Source organism: Pan troglodytes, chromosome 3 (assembly GCF_028858775.2).
Source record: "Pan troglodytes isolate AG18354 chromosome 3, NHGRI_mPanTro3-v2.0_pri, whole genome shotgun sequence".
NCBI lineage: Eukaryota > Metazoa > Chordata > Mammalia > Primates > Hominidae > Pan > Pan troglodytes.
In genome coordinates, this window is record NC_072401.2 from 185,145,966 (window position 1) to 185,164,115 (window position 18,150).

The 18,150-nt window shown below is 42.8% G+C and overlaps 1 protein-coding gene and 1 long non-coding RNA gene across 4 annotated transcripts; one reads left to right on the plus strand and one right to left on the minus strand.

Moving 5' to 3' along the window:
- Positions 1 to 892: 892 nt before the first annotated feature.
- On the minus strand, positions 893 to 11,081 carry LOC134809940 (uncharacterized). 2 transcript variants are annotated; one of them, XR_010156768.1, is made up of 3 exons: positions 10,029 to 11,081; positions 3,944 to 4,023; positions 893 to 2,158 (listed from the first exon to the last, which is right to left on the minus strand). It is a non-coding gene; the product is annotated as an uncharacterized LOC134809940 (long non-coding RNA). The 2 variants fall into 2 exon arrangements; XR_010156769.1 differs by lacking the exon at positions 10,029 to 11,081 and having other exon boundaries at positions 3,944 to 4,519.
- A 16-nt stretch (positions 11,082 to 11,097) lies between these two features.
- On the plus strand, positions 11,098 to 17,157 carry ING2 (inhibitor of growth family member 2). Of its 2 annotated transcripts, none has more exons than XM_517550.8 (2): positions 11,098 to 11,729; positions 16,343 to 17,157. In XM_517550.8, the coding sequence occupies exons 1-2, from the start codon at positions 11,558 to 11,560 to the stop codon at positions 17,011 to 17,013; spliced, it is 843 nt and encodes a 280-aa protein (XP_517550.2). In that variant the 5' UTR covers positions 11,098 to 11,557; the 3' UTR covers positions 17,014 to 17,157. The 2 variants fall into 2 exon arrangements, with proteins under 2 accessions (XP_517550.2, XP_009446895.1); XM_009448620.3 differs by lacking the exon at positions 11,098 to 11,729 and adding an exon at positions 12,459 to 12,680.
- The last annotated feature ends 993 nt before the right edge of the window (positions 17,158 to 18,150 follow it).

Here is an 18,150-nt window from a genome sequence, read left to right on the forward strand (position 1 = left end):
TTCCGTACAAATAATTCATCAAACTTGAGTTGAGCTTGGAATATATCAGATAAAATCCAAGAAAAAAGTTTTTTGTTTTACAGTTTTTACATACTGCTAAAGTACATATGGGGGAAAATTATGGCTATCATTTGATAATGCAGTCCTATATCTCTTCTTAAATACCTACCATCTTTCATTAGCCTTGCTTGATTTTTACCAATTTTAATCTCTCTTTAATTCTGCCATCATTGCCAATTTGCTTTTATTTATACTTATGCTTATAAGCATTTCCCTAACATGTGTCATGTCCCTATAAAGACTATAAATGTCTCATGGACAAAGACCAAAGCCTTGATTTCATTTAAACCTCGACACTGCAGATACTCACATATGTTCATTATTCTTTTTCAGTGAATCCTATCAAGACTCAGATGGACAAATTGGGCTTTTAAAAAAATCTCTTCAGTACTAGGTATATGGTTGTTTCCTTTGGTGATCCCAGAAGGCCTCACAAGACTCAATAGCAGGTTATATATTAATACGTGGCTAAGATTAACGACAGCAAAGGATACAGAGCAAAAGCAACAGGAAAAGATGTATCAGTGGAGTCCAGAGAGGTCCAACATAGGATTCTGTTGTCCTTTGTCTGCAGCTACACAGGAATTCTGTCTCTCTCTCAGCAAACTATAGACACGTGTGGAATGTCTCTGCCCACAGAATCCCACTTGAGTCTCAGGGTCTAAGGCTTTTGTGGGAGGCTGTTCATGTACGCATACTCTGCTATGGAATTGGCTATGGCAACCAAAACTCAGGGGCCCAATAATAAAACCAGGTGCCTATTTATCAGTCTTGGTGGTTGTGCAACGCAACCTGGCGAGCCAGTATGGAATGGTCCAATGCTCCAGGTGTATACAACAAAATCATCATCACTAACATAAAGAACACTCCAAGGATTGCAATCCAGGGGTTGGCCAAGGTCAAAGATGGTTCCCCTGGAGACATGCAAGGGGTAAGCATCCAGAACTGCTACAGTAACTCTTTTCCTCACAAGGCCCTGCGCATCCTTGCTTATCACCTAGTACTAATTCTTGGCTTACTAATAGGAATAATACAAAGCTAATTAAGTCTGGGCACGTGAGAAGATATTTAAACCTATTTTATTGCTAAATCATTCCCTCTAGTCTCTCTACCCTACCCAACATATTCTAGCCTCCAATTTCTATCCTGGTAGATAACATTACATTTGCATTTTGTTATTCCAGAAGGTGCATAAAGTTCTTTGTTTTTTTCTTCTCTTTTCTTTTTTTTGAGATGGAGTCTTGCTCTGTCGCCAGGCTGGAGGGAAATGGCATGATCTCGGCTCACTGCAACCTCCGCCTCCCGAGTTCAAGCGACTCCCCTGCCTCAGCCTTTATGAACAGGCAACATGTAGGCAGCAGTAGTTTATGCTGCTTAGAAGAGGAGGCCTAAGAAGGATAGAGCTCAAAGTTGTAAAATCTACAGGGTTCATATCCTTGTATGATTTACATTTGTATCATTTCCCCCACACACCTGCGTTACCTCCTGGATTTTCTATTTCGTACAGCCTTAACAAGATCTACCTGTGGCCCAAGCCAAAACCCTAGATGATACCTCTTCTCTCCCATCCTCTAAATACAGACACTAAACCCAATTGATATTAGCTCTTAAAGACGCCCTGATCTATTTCCTTCTTTCCAGATGACATCATTTTCCTCTTAACTGCTCCTTTCTCTTGCTTCTCTCCCCCTCTCCCCCAGGCCATTATTCATGTCAGCAGGGTTCTCCCTCCCATTCTTTCCTAGAAAGCCAATGCACCACACACTGAAGAATAATTTTCTGAAAAAGATGTCTTAAGTAATGAGGTATTATTACCACTTATCTCTATTTTCGATTGTTTCCTGTATGTCATAGATCTACTAATATCTATTTTACTGGAAAACAAATTAATTATATCTCAAATTGAAAAAATATGTCCTTAGGATAGAATCAATTGCTTGGAGTTCTCTGAGCCAAAGTGCAACAGAAATAATAAGAGCTGCTTCCTGTGCTTCATCCTCTCTTTGCTTTACGACATCTGGAGTCTTCTCCCAATCTTTCTTTCTCAACTGCTATGTTCAGATTCCTCTTCATTAAATATTTCTGCCAGATTTCATTCCTACAGAAAAGCCCACAGTCAGAAAAGGATTCCTTGGCTAGTTAATATTTCATAGGTCCCTTCCGAGGGTGTAGGCAGATGTTATAGACGGTGTTAACATATAACATCAATCTAAATTTGAATTTTAAAACATCTGATTCATAAAAGTGATAAGAATTGTTCCATCTGAACCTAAAATACTCAAGTGAGATCCTGCAAAAATTGTTAAAGCTCTTAGCAGCAAGTTGAGGGCTATACTGAATGAGAAGAGGGTTACCTACAACTTCTCTTAAACTGCTAAAAATTTTTCACAAAAAATGTGTTTCTAAGCCAAAACTGCCTAGATTAATTCCTAAAGTGAGAAGTCTTCAGAAGCTTCAAATTTACCAACTGTGGTACTTCTTCGCTTTAATTTGTGTAATAATTTATGTGTTATTAGAATGCTGGTATACAAAGATCAGACATGACTAATAAGTAAAAAAAATTATCATAAAAGTGAACTAAATCCAAATATTTGGTGTATCTACTTATCTACTCTTTTCCTGGTAGATAATATTACATTTGCATTTTGTTATTCTAGAAAGTGCATAAAGTTCTTTGTTTCTTTTCCTTTTTTTTTGAGACGGAGTCTCGCTCTGTCACCAGGCTGGAGTGCAATGGCGCGATCTCGGCTCACTGCAACCTCTGCCTCCCGGGTTCAAGCGATTCCCCTGCCTCAGCCTTCCAAATAGCTGGGACTACAGGCACGCACACATCACGCAATTTTTTGTATTTTTTTTAGTAGAGATGGGGTTTCACCATGTTGGCCAGGATGGTCTCGATCTCCTGACCTCATGATCCACCCGCCTTGGCCTCCCAAAGTGCTGGGATTACAGGCATGAGCCACCGCACCCACCCAGTTCTTTGTTTCTTTTATATTTTAGATGAAGCATAGATTTTTGTTAAAATAATACATATACCAAAAAAAGAAAAACAAATGTGCAAAAGGATAAATGAAGCCTCTAGATATTGCTGGACTATTTTTCCAGAGATATTTAATCTGAATACAAAGTTAACATTGTTTAGGATATCCTAAATGTAATATCATATAAGGAAGTCACTTGGCTTTTTGAAGTTATTTTTTAATCAACATACCAATTATCAAGTCAAAGACTAGGTTAGATATGCTATTGCTCTAACCCTGTATTACAACTATATATACACACACACACACATACACACATATATATATGCACACACATACACACACACACACACTTTTTTTTTTTTTTTTTTTTTGAGACAGTCTCTCACTCTGTCACCCAGGCTGGAATGCAGTGGCGCGATCTCAGCTCACTGCAAGCTCTGCCTTGTGGGCTCAAGCAATTCTCCTGCCTTAGCCTCCTGAGTAGCTGGGATTATAGGTGCCTGCCACTGCACCCAGCCAATTTTTGTATTTTAGTAGAGGTGAGGTTTCATCATGTTGGCCAGGCTGGTCTCAAACTCCTGACCTCAAGTGATCCGCCTGCCTTGGCCTCCCAAAGTGCTGGGATTACAGGTGTGAGCCACTGCACCTGGCCAGCAACTATATTTTTTGTTATTTAAAAAAAGTATCACAAATAGTCTCCATAAATAAAATTTGTATATCTCAGTCCCTAAATTTTAATTTTAATGTTCTACCATCATCAGTAATGGCTTAAATAGTCATTTCTTTCTCTGATTCTTCTATTTCCCCTTAACATATAGCTTTTTAGCTTCTAATACTTCCCATATAATTTTCCCCCATATATTTTATATCTTTGTTTTTAATCTAATTTTCGTACTTACTTTAGCCAGATACCAGAAGAAAACATGTGTTCTGTCACTTCAGGCACTTTTTCGAAGTCTTTTCCCTGAAGATATCATTTCTGTGATGAAAAGATGTTGTACTAAAATATCTGCAATATACTGTATAGTTAGAACAAGAAAATGAAAGTACATCTAGACTGCAGTTAATGAACACTACCTATGTTTTCTCAAGGTAACAACAGAGAAAAATAAAGATAAATTATTTGTATTAAATGAATATTTTCATTTTCAAAATTTCGGTCTCATTTTATAGAACTGGCACATTTAAAATTACCTGATTTAGCAAAATAAGATCTAAATACAATTTTCCAGAAATGTATGTATTGTGTAAAGTGAGATATACTGGTTTCATGTATAAAACAGTCAGAGAATGTCAATTTATGGAAATAAATAATTTTTAAATATCTGTTACCCTTACTGGGCATGGTGGCTCATGCCTATAATCCCAGCACTTTGGGAGGCTGAGGCGGGCAGATCATGAGGTCAAGAGATCGAGACCAACCTGCCCAACATGGTGAAAACCCATCTCTACTAAAAAATGCAAAAATTAGCTGGGTGTGGTGGCGTGCGCCTCTAGTCCCAGCTACTTGGGAGGCTGAGGCAGGAGTATTGCTTCAACCCAGGAGGCAGAGGTTGCAGTGAGCTGAGATCACACTACTGCACTCCACCCTGGTGACAGAGCGAGACTCGTCTCAAAAAAAAAAAAAAAATCTGTTACCCATGAAAGATAATCAATACCTATCAAATATTGGATTAAATTAACCATGCTAAGAGCAATTAATGTAACAATAGCTCCAATAAGACCTCATTAAATAATCAAGTACTTCAAATAAACAATAGATTTAGCAAAAAGCACCTAGCCGACAGCATTAGTTTCATTTTTAAAAGACTATTCTTTAGCTAGTGCTGAAAGCATAAGGCATTGATCCTTTAAAATAAGAATAAAGGATACACAGTTTCTAGTACTTTTGACTGGGTGGTTACTTGAAACATTATTCTCCAGGAAATTCTAATTTTCCTTCAGAGATGTTAAATTTGCTGCGAGACTTCACAGAAAAATATTTTGTGATATCCGAGTTCTTAATTTTTTCCCATGGGCCTGCTTCTCCCCTCAATAATTGTCAGCCAGAAAAAAGATAATTATTTGTTTAACTCTTAAACTTTTAGGTATATACTTATTTTATGGATTGTTATATGACACTGGGCAAGCTAACTTCTCTGTGTCCCAATACTATCACCTGTAAAAAAGCTGGTCTGTAGGTGATCTGTAATAGTGATCTCCATCCTCTTCCCCATCCTTACATAGATGATGGTTAGGATAAACCACCATCAGCAGCACTGGCTCCTCCAGCTACCCAGTTGAGCTGCCTGTTGCCTGCTCTTCCTTCCTTTGGAGAAATCGTTGATCTAAGATAACTTCAGCATTAAAAAATTACGAGTCTAGAGTGATCATGAGATTGAAAACAACTATCTGAAATCATGCAACCTTGAGATGCATTTTCTTTTTGAGACAGGGTCTCACTCTGTTGCCCAGGCTGGAGTGCAGTGGTACGATCCTAGTTCACTGCAGCCTCAAACTCATAGGCACAAGGGATCCTCCTGCCTCAGCCTCCCAAGTAGCTGATACTATAGGTACACACCACTGCACCCTGCTAATTTTTTAATTTTTTGCAGAGACAGGATCTCTCTGCTACTTAAGCTGTTCTCACGTTCCTGTTCTCAAGTGATCCTCCTACTTTGGCCACCCAGAGTCTGGGGTTACAGGTGAGCCACAAGGCCGGCCTTTTTTTTTTTTTTTTTTAAATAAAAACATCTTTTTTGTAAGGTTCTTAGTAAAAATAATTATAATAATAATACATATAAAGGGTGAAGGCTGTGCCACCACAACTTTCAATACATTCCCTTCCTGCCACTCACTTCCATTTGATGAAATCAATAGGAAAATTGCTGTACAACAAAGAGTAGCATCTGACAGGCACTGTGCCAACCTTTACCTCACACTTTCAAAGACCGGAAGAGTTCAAGGCTTTAGTTTACACATGGTTTGGCTACTCTCAGACGCTAGGCAATTGTTGGGTTTCCTGATTACCTGCAAAAACATTTTTGGGTAACAGCTCATTGAGAAAAAGGGATATCTACAAAGACAGAATATGTCATTTTTATGGATCTAGCTATTATGTTATTTATATAGGTTGAATAATTTATATGTACTATATCAACTATTAAATTTTGGACAAATTTTTAGGCTTTGCCAGCAAAATTAGACCAAAATTTCAATTTTGAACAGAGTATAAATCTCTCTTCTCTAAATTAAAAACCCTTTCCCCTGCTTTTAGAAAACATAATTGCATAATTCAAACTCCTTCAATACTGTGACCTAGTTCCCCCTCTTGATGTTATAAAGGGCTCATGTAACTATGGTAACTAACCAGGGAAAATTGAATGTTTTTCTGGTCAGCAATATGCAAAGTATACCATATGTGCTATTTTTTCTCTTTGGGATAGCTAAGGGGATATTACGTTTGCCTTTTTTCTTGGTTATGAAAATATGAGATCTTATTATACCGAATTTCCTCTTCACTACAATCCCAGTCATTCACACGGTCCCTTCGTTAAAACGTTTTAGGATCATATTTTGCTTTTAGTAGTCATCCTAAATGCTGAATAGTACTATAATCTAAAGCAGTAGGATTGACTGTATACACCAGTTAAATCTGTGCAGTCTAACACATAAACTCCAAGTACAGGGTGATATTGCTCAGATTTCTAATATTCCTTCTACAGAATCTGATATTTTCTTAACTTTGTCCTTTTTTTTTTTTTAAATGAGACAGAGTTTTGCTCTTGCTGCCCAGGCTGGAGTGCAATGGCACCATCTCGGCTCACTGCAATCTCTGCCTTCCGGGTTCAAGCGATTCTCCTGTCTCAGCCTCTGAGTAGCTGGGATTACAGGCACATGCCACCACGCCCGGCTAATTTTTGTATTTTTAGTAGAGATGGGGTTTCATCATATTGGTCAGGCTGGTCTCAAACTCCTGGCCTCAGGTGATCTGCCCACCTCGTGGCAAAGTGCTGGGATTACAGGCATGAGCCACCACACCTGGCCTAACTTTGTACTTCAATCCTAGCCAAAGTGTTTTCTTAAAGCAAAAGAACTGCCAAAATGGAATTACATCTTGGAGTATATTTAGATATTGAGAAGAGTTATCTCCAGTTTGTAGTGACTTTTATATATCTTTTTATTTCTATTTAAATTTTTCTACAATAATGTGTATTACTTATGTAATAAAGTAATAAAAAATGCTTTAAAACTGAGTTCAGTGGAGACGCACACTATTAGGTTTTTTTTTTTTTTTTTCTTTGAGACGGAGTCTCGCTTTGTTGCCCAGGCTCGAGTGCAGTGGCATGATCTCCGCTCACTGCAACCTCCGCCTCCCGGGTTCATGCCATTCTCCTGCCTCAGCCTCCCCAGTAGCTGGGACTACAGGCGCCCGCCACTACGCCCAGCTGATTTTTTGCATTTTTAGTAGAGACGGGGTTTCACCCTGTTAGCCAGGATGGCCTTGATCTCCTGACCTCGTGATCCGCCCGCCTCGGCCTCCCAAAGTGCTGGGATTACAGGACTATTAGGTTTTTCTTTAGTTGCTTTTTGTACTAATGAATTGATTTAAAGTTTTAGGGTTTTTCACTATAATTTAAGATGCTTCACTGGACCTTCTAGAACAAATTACACTCTAACACAGCCTCCTAGATTATTAAGGATTTATTTATTTGCATCAGGTACAATTACATTTCTTACAACACGCTATCAATTGGTGACTTTTTCATATGAGGATTTCTTCTTGAATTTCTCCATATTTAAAGCAGTGATTTTAAACTACTTAAATATCTTCCTCAGAAAAACATTGCTCTCTGCTTCACTGAATTAAACAGGGAATTAACTGCCTCTTGCTGGTTTGGAAAAGACCTCAGTAACCAAATAAAATGCATGGGATTTGCTGGATCCTGTTAAGCCAAATGTGAAAGATTTACTGAGACAATAGGAAAATTTGAATTGTGTAGTTATTAAATGATAGTAAGAAAATTTGGGGAGGCAGAATACATGGTATTCTGGATATGCTTAAAAAACTGTTACCTTGGCCAGGCGCGGTGGCTCACGCCTGTAATCCCAGCACTTTGGGAGGCCAAGGCGGGCGGATCACTGGAGGTCAGGAGTTCCACACCAGCTTTAACCAACATGGTGAAACCCCCTCTCTACTAAAAATACAAAAATTAGCTGGGCATGGTGGCACATGCCTGTAATCTCAGCTACTTGGGAGGCTGAAGCAGGAGAATCGCTTGAACCTGGGAGGCGGAGGTTGCAAAGAGCCAAGATCGCCCCATTGCACTCCAGCCTGGGCGACAAAAGCAAGTCTCAGTCTCAAAAACAAACAAACAAAAAACAACTATTATATTTCACCTATTCATATTATTCATATTTAAAGTATTTACAGATAAAATGATAAAAATCCAGCAAGAGTGAGGGAATGTGAAGGGCTATAGATTAAATAATCTTAGCCATATGTTGCTAAATGTTGAAGCTGGGTAAACGGTATATAAGGATTTATTGTAGTATTACTTTTGCCTTTGAAAATTTCCATAAATGTTTAAAAATATTAAAAAGTAGAAAAAAGAAAAGGATTTCAGTTATTTGATCTGACTCAAACAGAAGCTGAATTTTCTCAGCAGGCATCTTTAGGAATCTTTCACCATTACTTGCCAGTTTGTTTTCAACCAGTTTGAAGTTGTTGCTCTCCCCAAGAGATAGGTACGGAGGCATACACATTTCCTGCCAGGGACCTCTTAAAGTCAGACTTAGAAATTCAAGGTAATCCCAGACTAATTTGGGGAGATCAGTTACTTATCTTTTTTTTAGGGTTGCTTTATGGTAGATAATACACTGTAGAGCAAATAAAATGCCTTTTTGCTTTATTCACAGGATTAAATACCATAAATTAATTTCTAGTTGCTGAGAACGGGAGATTTTAAATTTTGCATTTAGAAGACAAGAAATTCAATCTGAAGAGGCCCCATATTTCCAGTTAAGTGACCACTCAGAAGGGAAGGACAGCGCTCAATAACCAAGGTCAAGAGTTGGGTTTAGGGTTTGTGGCGATTTTTTTTTTTTGGGGGTGGCAAGAATAAGCCGTAATCTCTTAAAATAAATATGGCAAGAAAAGCATGCCTAAAATAATTCATACATATACATATATTATCATATTACAGTGTTTTACAGTTTTAGATCAGTACCAGCTAAAATATTCTTTGGATTGTTTTTGCTTTTTTACCAGCCTGTTCAACAGAATTATAAAAGGTGACAATAATGCTGTAAATGTCTCCTATCCCATGCTCATCCCTCCTCTCATCTTGCTCTGTTTCTGGAGTACTCTAGGTATTCTGCATCTTTGCCTTTTTCCCCTTCTAGTTTCTGAACACATTTCTTATCTACTTGCAGATCACTTATCAGACTGAATAAAATCCATAGGTACATTCGGTGTCTGACCTGTAACAAGGCACCCCACATTATTTTGCGCCTTTGATAAAGACCAGCTTATTCAAACTTGTGAGAAAACAAAAATAGCAGGGTTCAAGTAAAAACCAGTAAAATTCAGTTCTTCACAGCGGCGGTTTTTTGACAAGACCCGGCCGAAAGATTTCACGAACAGTAAAATCCCAGAATGTTCTCAGAAATACTATCCACTGTACTGTCTGGGTTGCTTAATACTGGCCCAAACCTCAGTGTCCTAGGATAATAACCCAAGACAATTTCCCAGTCCTTTGAAATAGTTGACGTCCCAAGATGTCAAATTGCCTGGAGTGCTTTATTTTGGTTTGAAATTTAAAATTTCCTCTAGATAAAGATCTAGATTTCTCTTTGCAAGTCAAAGGCTAGTTACTATTAACAGCTGTTTCAAAAGTGCTCTAAATAGGTCACCATTCAGGTGTACCAACGCTGCAAACTGGATCTAAGAAGATCCAAATTTGTCACCACTCACTCACATTTTAACTCAAAGGTAGTACTCACAATTGGGCTTGTTTACATAGGCATTCCATTAAAATTATCCATGCGTTCATTCTATTTGCACCCATTTCTTTCAAAAATGTCCATCTGTAATTAAAATCAGCTCCTCTGCCTGACATCTCATTTACACTACACCGAAATTAAACCCCACTAGGAGATCACGTAGATTATGGGGCCGAGGGCCCGCCCGCTGACTAGGTTTTCACTCGCGTCTCCTCCATGCCCCAGGTCCCCTCCGATTGCAGTCCTGGGGCAGGACTGAGCAAAAAGTCCCGTAAAGCTGGCGTGTGCCCCACTCCGCCAGGAAGCCTCACCGACGTCCTGTGCTTAAATGTTCTGACACCCCCCAAAAGCAGTTGTTTTTAAAGGCTGTCTGTGGGACCAATGCGTTGTCAAACAGATGCCGTCCCGCATCCCCTCCCCCTAAATGACACAGAAGATTCCAGCGTAGGGGGAGGGCCACGAAACCCGCAGGGCACACGACGCCGGGGGCCGGAGGGAGCACCGCCTACCTCCCTGATCAAGCCCCGCGGTGCCGGGCGAGCCCGAGGGCCCGGCAGGAGGCGGGCGGCAGCCCCAGGCGAGCTCGGAGGCGGCGGGAACGCAGCCGCCGCGCATGCCGGGAGCCGCCCGCCGCCCGCCGGGGCGCGCAGTCCCGCAGGCCTCGCTCCAGGTCGTCCGAAAAGGAACCGCCTGCTGCTCCTTTGCAGGCTAGCGAGGAGCCGCACTCGGACCGCCTGATGGGGAAAAAGCCGGTGTGGCCGGGCGGAGCGAGCCGAGCGGAGCTGGAGCTGCCCCTCCCAGCGGGGAGGACGGCACGAAGGACCGAGCCGCCTCCCCTCCCGGGTCCCATTCAGACGCGAGGCGCAGAGACTGGCTCCCCGGGCTTCCCCTTTAAGGGGGGCGGGGCGCGGCCTGCCGTTTGGCCGCCCCCCACACCCTCCCCCCCTAGCCCGGAGCCGGCAGACCAATCGCCCGGGCGGCGGAGCGAAGGCGGGAGAATGCGAACCCTCCGGTAGGCGGTAGGGGCGGGCCCCGGCTTTATTCGCAGGGAGCGCTGCGCAGGCGCAGAGGCGGCCGCGGGCGGAGGGGCGGGGGCAGGCTAGCGGGAGGCTCTCCGTGAGGCACGGAGGGTGACTGGGGACAGGCGGGCGGCGACGGGCTTGTCATGGGGATCCGGGCTGCGAGACGGCACTCGTAGCATCTGGGGACTCCGAGGGGGACAGGAAGTGTCAGCGCCCGGGACCCCGGCGCCGGCCCCGCCGAGGGGATCCCCACTGCTCCGGTCCTGGAGCGGGAGGGGAGAAAGGAGGGAGCCCTGGTTTCGCCCCGCCCCTGGGCTGGTGCTGCGGGGGCGGGGAGTGAGGGCTGCTCTAGGGGGAGTGGAGATCGGGGAGCGCGGCCGTGCCCTCTCGAGCGGCTGCGGGGTCCCCGCGGCGCCCGGCTGCTGAGCTGAGGACCCGCGGCGGCCGCGGCCGGTGCATGTGCGGCTGCTGGATGCGGAGGCGGCGGCGACGGCGCGGATCGGCAGGATGTTAGGGCAGCAGCAGCAGCAACTGTACTCGTCGGCCGCGCTCCTGACCGGGGAGCGGAGCCGGCTGCTCACCTGCTACGTGCAGGACTACCTTGAGTGCGTGGAGTCGCTGCCCCACGACATGCAGAGGAACGTGTCTGTGCTGCGAGAGCTGGACAACAAATATCAAGGTAGGGGCCGCGGGGCTGCCGGCCTCGGGAGCCGGTGGCGGGGAGCCTGTCCGGGGGAGTGCCACCTTCCCTTTCTCCCGTGACAGTCTCCCCGAGCGCACCGAGGGTCTGCCGAGCGGGACTGGGAGGACTGGAGACCGGGTTGGCGGCCCTCCGTTGCCCCGCGGTGGGCGAGTACTTCTCTGGGGTCCCCAGAGTGGGGGTGGGGGCCGCTTGTCAGCCCCCGCTGCAGACCCAGCGGCTGCAGCTGCCGCTGAGGGGAATCAGCCATTTTAAGCAGCAAGCATTTGTTCAGGCGCTGGCCCGCCCCGTGCCGCAGACCCTGCCGCCCCGGCCCGGGACTGCAGCCGGGCAAGGGTCGGAGGGAGTGAGCGGCCGGGCTCCCGCTGGTCTGCGGGGCGCGCTTCCCCACCTCACTCGCCCCCACCCCGGAGTGCGGGTGCTTTGGAACGTGCGGGGGGAGGGGGCGAGAGGCCGCGGAGGCGGACTGAGGGGGCCTTCCTCCGCGCTCCTGCCCCGGCCCGGAGGAGAGCAGTCCGTTCCGCTCTCTCGCCCCGGGAAAGTTCGCGGGCGCCCCGCGTTGCAGCCCTAGCCCAGTTCTTTCGGCAAAATGGTTAAGAGGGGAGGGGTCCCCCGCGGGAGAGGAAGAGAGGGGCGTGTGTGGCGGGGAGGGCCCCCGCGCCGGGGGCGGGGCCTGCGGGCTTGACGAGGGGCGTGGGAGGGGCGCGGCGCGCGTTCCCGCGGGCCTGGAAAATGGCTGGTCGCGAGAGGGGCGGTGGCGAGCTGGCTGCTGGGGAGGGAGTCGGGGCTGTGCGGGGGCGTTGGTTCGGCCCCAGCGGAGTCCGAGTCGGGGTTTGCAGCATGTTTTGCGGTGATGTTTCCAACCTCTTTCCCAACCAATGGATCAGGACGGCGATCAGCAGCTCGGACCGTCGCGGATCCTGGCTCCGCGTAGGTTCCGGGACGTGTCACTTCCGGGCTTCAGGAGGAAGTGGGTTGGTTGACTGGGCAACCGCCTGGCGTCCCCGAGCCCCTCCTTCTCCGACTTTAAGTGTGGAGGCGAAACCACCCTTTGCGGGCCGACCCGGGAACCCGGGACAGAATCGACCTTCCTTACAGTGTTACCACCTACTATCGGTGGTGCTACTAGGAGGGCAGTTTAAAAGGGGAAATGTGTTGCGCTTAATAACCTTGAATCGAGGAACAGACCTTGAACATAGTATGGAAACAGCCATACGAACTTTAAAGATAATTTCCTGGACCCATTCTCTGTTTTTGTAGACACGCCAGTAATCCTATAGTTTAAAAGTCTCTAAGGAATCCACTTCTTGGGTGACATAAGTGTCTCTGATGTTTTTTAGTTTATAAATTTGTTTCTGTTTTCTGAATCCATAGGATTCATAGGACTGATCCGTGTTTGGGGAGGGGGTGGGGAGGGAATTAAAACTGATGCGCTGGGTCCAGACCATTATATAAATATTTCTTTTACAGATTACAAAGAGTTCAAGTAACTCGTCCAGTTAATTCGATGTAGAATATTTGGCTCCAGAGCCTGCTACTGTAGGTGCATATCTTTGTTTTCAAACAATTTAAATTTTAATAAAAACTGTCCAAGGGGATTTCTACAGATATGGAGCACAAACATGAATGGTAACCTAAAAATGATACGTGCTTAATAATTGTATATGGAACCTTTCTAGTTTTTCAGATAACACCAAAGTTTGTAAAGCTTGTAGTTTGTGTTGTTGTTTTAGACAGAGCCTTGCTCTGTCCCCTAGGCTGGAGTGCAGTGGCTCGATCTTGGCTCACTGCAACCTCTGCCTCCCGGGTTCAAGCGATTCTCCTGCCTCAGCCTCCCGAGTAGCTGGGATTACAGGCAACTGCCATCACGCCGGGCTAAGTTTTGTATTTTTAGTAGAGACGGAGTTTCACCATGTTGGCCAGGATGGTCTTGAACTCCTGACCTCAGGTGACCCGCCCGCCTCGGCCTCCGAAAGTGCTGGGATTGCAGGCGTGAGCCAGCGCGCCCAGCAAGCTTGCAGGTTTTTACATTTCTTTGAAGGCACATGTTTCCTTTCACAAGAGTTAAGCTATTTGAAGTTGGTGAGGGATACTATAATTTGTTGACAGGGAAATCTTTCGGATCATCTATAATTGTCAGGTATTAATAGCTCTGGTAACATTAGTAATATAGTAGGCCTTACAAGATTGAGAGATTATACAAATTCTTAGCTCTATGAAGTTTGTGATTAGTGATTAAAAACTCATCTAGTTTTCACTCTGCACGTGGTTACTGAGCTCAACTTTCACAGTTTTATGTTTATGTATATTTTGGGTTCAGATTTCATGTTTTTTATATCTTCACTAGTGCTTAAGTATTTTCTGGTTTTGGATCTAATATTTCTAGCAATATTTAGTGATATAAATTATATAGGCAGTCAAATTTCTTTCTAACCTACTTGAGACACTTTCAGAACTGCTGAAAAACTTATAAAATGAGAAATAAAGAAGAAAACAATTTCACAATTGAAGTACTTATTATGGGATAGGGTTATTAGAGAACCTTTATTTTTATTCTAGTGTTCCCACTCATAATTTCTTAGATAAATAACAACCTTCAAACTAAACTTTGATACTTAATTTCAAGTGCCTTTCATATAGTTTATAGAAAGTGCTTACACTGCGAGGTCAGACATACAGATCTGGCACAGTTCAAAGTCTGGGGTTCTTATCTCTTGAGTTGCAGTTTTTTTCACAAGCAGAAGTGATGGCTTCCTCATGGGGTTGCTGTGGAGATTAACTGAGAAAATCTTTACCACATAGAAGGGGCTGAGTAAATGTTAATTTCTTGTCTTCTTTCACTATATAATAAGGTATCTTACAAATTTTTTATCTCATCTATCAATGTGCTGGTATGATAGATACTGTACTTAGCCTCTAACACCTGATTATTAGGTACAAAATATTTGAAAAGAGGTTTGCCTCTTTTTTTTTTATCCTCAATTTTTTATGTGTCTGAGGGAACCAGTTTCCTTATTTTTCCTGTAGGGAAATGAGGTTCTTAAGAAATCTGCTTAGATGCCGAGCTGAGCAAATGGAATAGACATGAACTTTGTTCGAAAATATGCTATGCAGGTATAAGTACTCTGAACTGTGTGGTGGCACTTTGTTATATATTCCAAGTTAGACAGTTGTACATCAAGTACGAGTACCTGCGATTTCCAGGGAGAAGCTAATTAATGAGTTCTGTTGAATATTTGCTTTTGTGTGCCTTACTTGCAGACAGCCCCAATGTATATATCTACTTGCCTAACATTTCTGTTTTTAATAATTATAATATTGGAATATAAAACTAGTATGCCATGTGGTATGAAAAATACCATGCGGACAGAACTCTTTTGAGATAGCATTACATCTTGTAAGAATAAGAAGTAAAACAGATTTGAGCAAAACTGATCTTAAGTAAATTTTTGGTGACATCTGAAATTATATTTTCAGATTTTTGGATACCTTCTAGTGACTCAGCTATTTTTATTTGATTTAAGTAAGTGTATTCCACGTGCCATACAACTAAATCAGCAGTTCAGAAAGCTCAGAACCAACTACTGATTTATCTACAAAGGCAGAATGATCGAGTGCTGACTTTATTGTAATTTTGTTAGTGGTTTGGTCAGTTGATGCCAGAACCAGAACCTACTCTGGAAATAGTTTCATTTTCAGAATTTCCCATGTGAGGCTAAAGTAGAGCCATTAAAAGTAAGATGATGGGAAGCTAAGAGTTGCTTATGCCTTCTTTGTTAAGAATGTATGATGTGAAAGTGAAGCTATATCTCCGGAGTCATGTCACAAGTCATTGTCACAAGTCATTGATTGGACTGTAAATCCTGTAAACACAGTTGGGCAGTAATCTGTAGCCTAGTCCTGTAACCTTTTCAAGTTTTAGAGCTGGACCCCAGCCTGCACATTTTATATATAGGGTTGTTTTGAAGGTGTTACAGTACTTAGTAGACTAAAGTGGCATTCAGTGTTCCTGCCCATGAGAAATACTTTTGATCATTAATTAGCCAAACATCTCTTATCCTTTTTTTTTTTTTTTGAGACGGAGTCTTGCTCTGTCTCCCAGGCTGGAGTGCAGTGGCGCGATCTCGGCTCACTGCAAGCTCCGCCTCCAGGGTTCACGCCATTCTCCTGCCTCAGCCTCCTGAGTAGCTGGGACTACAGGCGCCCGCCACTGCGCCCGGCTAATTTTTTTTGTATTTTTAGTAGAGACGGGGTTTCACCGTGGTCTCGATCTCCTGACCTCGTGATCCACCCGCCTCGGCCTCCCAAGGTGCTGGGATTACAGGCGTGAGCCACCGCGCCCAGCCTCTTTTTAATATAGATTAATGAGTATTAGTTTTGTGTTCTTTCTTTTCATTACTTTATTTCGAACTATACTTTCATATTAGATAATGTGGTCTTTGTATGAAATAGTTTTTAATGTATATGTACCAAAGAGGAGTATGGTTTCATGGTTTGAGTTCTAACTTCAATTCTGTAAAAAATAACTACCTTGGAAATGTTGTGTCTGCTAACACATGATAACGTTCTCATTTTTCTTTTCCTTTTTTTAGAAACGTTAAAGGAAATTGATGATGTCTATGAAAAATATAAGAAAGAAGATGATTTAAACCAGAAGAAACGTCTACAGCAGCTTCTCCAGAGAGCACTAATTAATAGTCAAGAATTGGGAGATGAAAAAATACAGATTGTTACACAAATGCTCGAATTGGTGGAAAATCGGGCAAGACAAATGGAGTTACACTCACAGTGTTTCCAAGATCCTGCTGAAAGTGAACGAGCCTCAGATAAAGCAAAGATGGATTCCAGCCAACCAGAAAGATCTTCAAGAAGACCCCGCAGGCAGCGGACCAGTGAAAGCCGTGATTTATGTCACATGGCAAATGGGATTGAAGACTGTGATGATCAGCCACCTAAAGAAAAGAAATCCAAGTCAGCAAAGAAAAAGAAACGCTCCAAGGCCAAGCAGGAAAGGGAAGCTTCACCTGTTGAGTTTGCAATAGATCCTAATGAACCTACATACTGCTTATGCAACCAAGTGTCTTATGGGGAGATGATAGGATGTGACAATGAACAGTGTCCAATTGAATGGTTTCACTTTTCATGTGTTTCACTTACCTATAAACCAAAGGGGAAATGGTATTGCCCAAAGTGCAGGGGAGATAATGAGAAAACAATGGACAAAAGTACTGAAAAGACAAAAAAGGATAGAAGATCGAGGTAGTAAAGGCCATCCACATTTTAAAGGGTTATTTGTCTTTTATATAATTCGTTTGCTTTCAGAAAATGTTTTAGGGTAAATGCATAAGACTATGCAATAATTTTTAATCATTAGTATTAATGGTGTATTAAAAGTTGTTGTACTTTGTCTGTGACCTTAATTTTCTGCACTGAGTTACCAAATATTTCCAACCAGGTAGTCTTCAGATCACCTGATGAAAGGAGCAGGGAACAGGAAGAGGGTGGTGTAAACATTATAAAAATTTCACAAACGATGCCTATTTCATTTTCACTTAAAACTGCAATGTTATTTTTTGGGTAAACACAAAAGTTTCACTAGCATTTTAGTTATACATGCTTAAAAAAATGTTAGATGTAGTGGGATTTCTCTTAAGCATCAAATGATCTTGGGTACTTTAAAATACAGACACTATGCCATTTGAGCTTCTTTTTCCCTAGTCCTATTTATACGTTGGCTTGTTCATCTCTAGTCTTCTAGGAGTTTAAGGAACTGGAGATAAGAGTAATTTGGGATTCCACGTGGAATAATGTGCTCTTATGAGAGTACGTGCTGCTGTCTTTTGCTTAGTAGCATTTTGATCCACTGTCAGTAGCCCATTTGTCAATGCCTTGCTGCTGCTTTGTAGATATACTTAGTCTAGTGCTTAATAAGGGAGTTGTTTTGTGTTTTCTTTTAATTGGGACAGGTAAGAGTAGTTAGCATACCAAAAATATACATTGGCTTACATTGGCAAACTTTGGGTTATATAGTATCACGGCTCAAGGTTGAACAATTTAAAAATACATCTTAATTAATAGTATTTTCCATGTGACCTGCTGCCAGGATGCCTAGCCACAGGCCTGTCAGTGGAAAGGGGCATATAGTAGTCTTTACATATTGCCTTTATGTCAGAGAGTTGTTTTAAATGGTTTTGCTAGTGGTTATTGTTCATTTCTGTCCCAATCAGTGACTATTTTAAATAATAGTGTATTTACCGTCTTAACTTCTAGTATTGGTGCTGTTTGATGTTTTCACATTTAATTAACTTATTTCATCATCATAATGCAATTAATGTATTTGTAAATTGAATTTTCCAAGATTCTGATATTTGAAGGGTAAGCATCTTGATGGATGTATGTC

Coding starts and splice junctions, on each gene's coding strand:
- ING2 (XM_517550.8), top strand. CDS start 11,558: ATGTTAGGGCAGCAGCAGCAGCAACTGTACTCGTCGGCCGCGCTCCTG. Junction 11,730..16,342: donor GCTGGACAACAAATATCAAG/GTAGGGGCCGCG, acceptor TCCTTTTTTTAG/AAACGTTAAAGGAAATTGAT.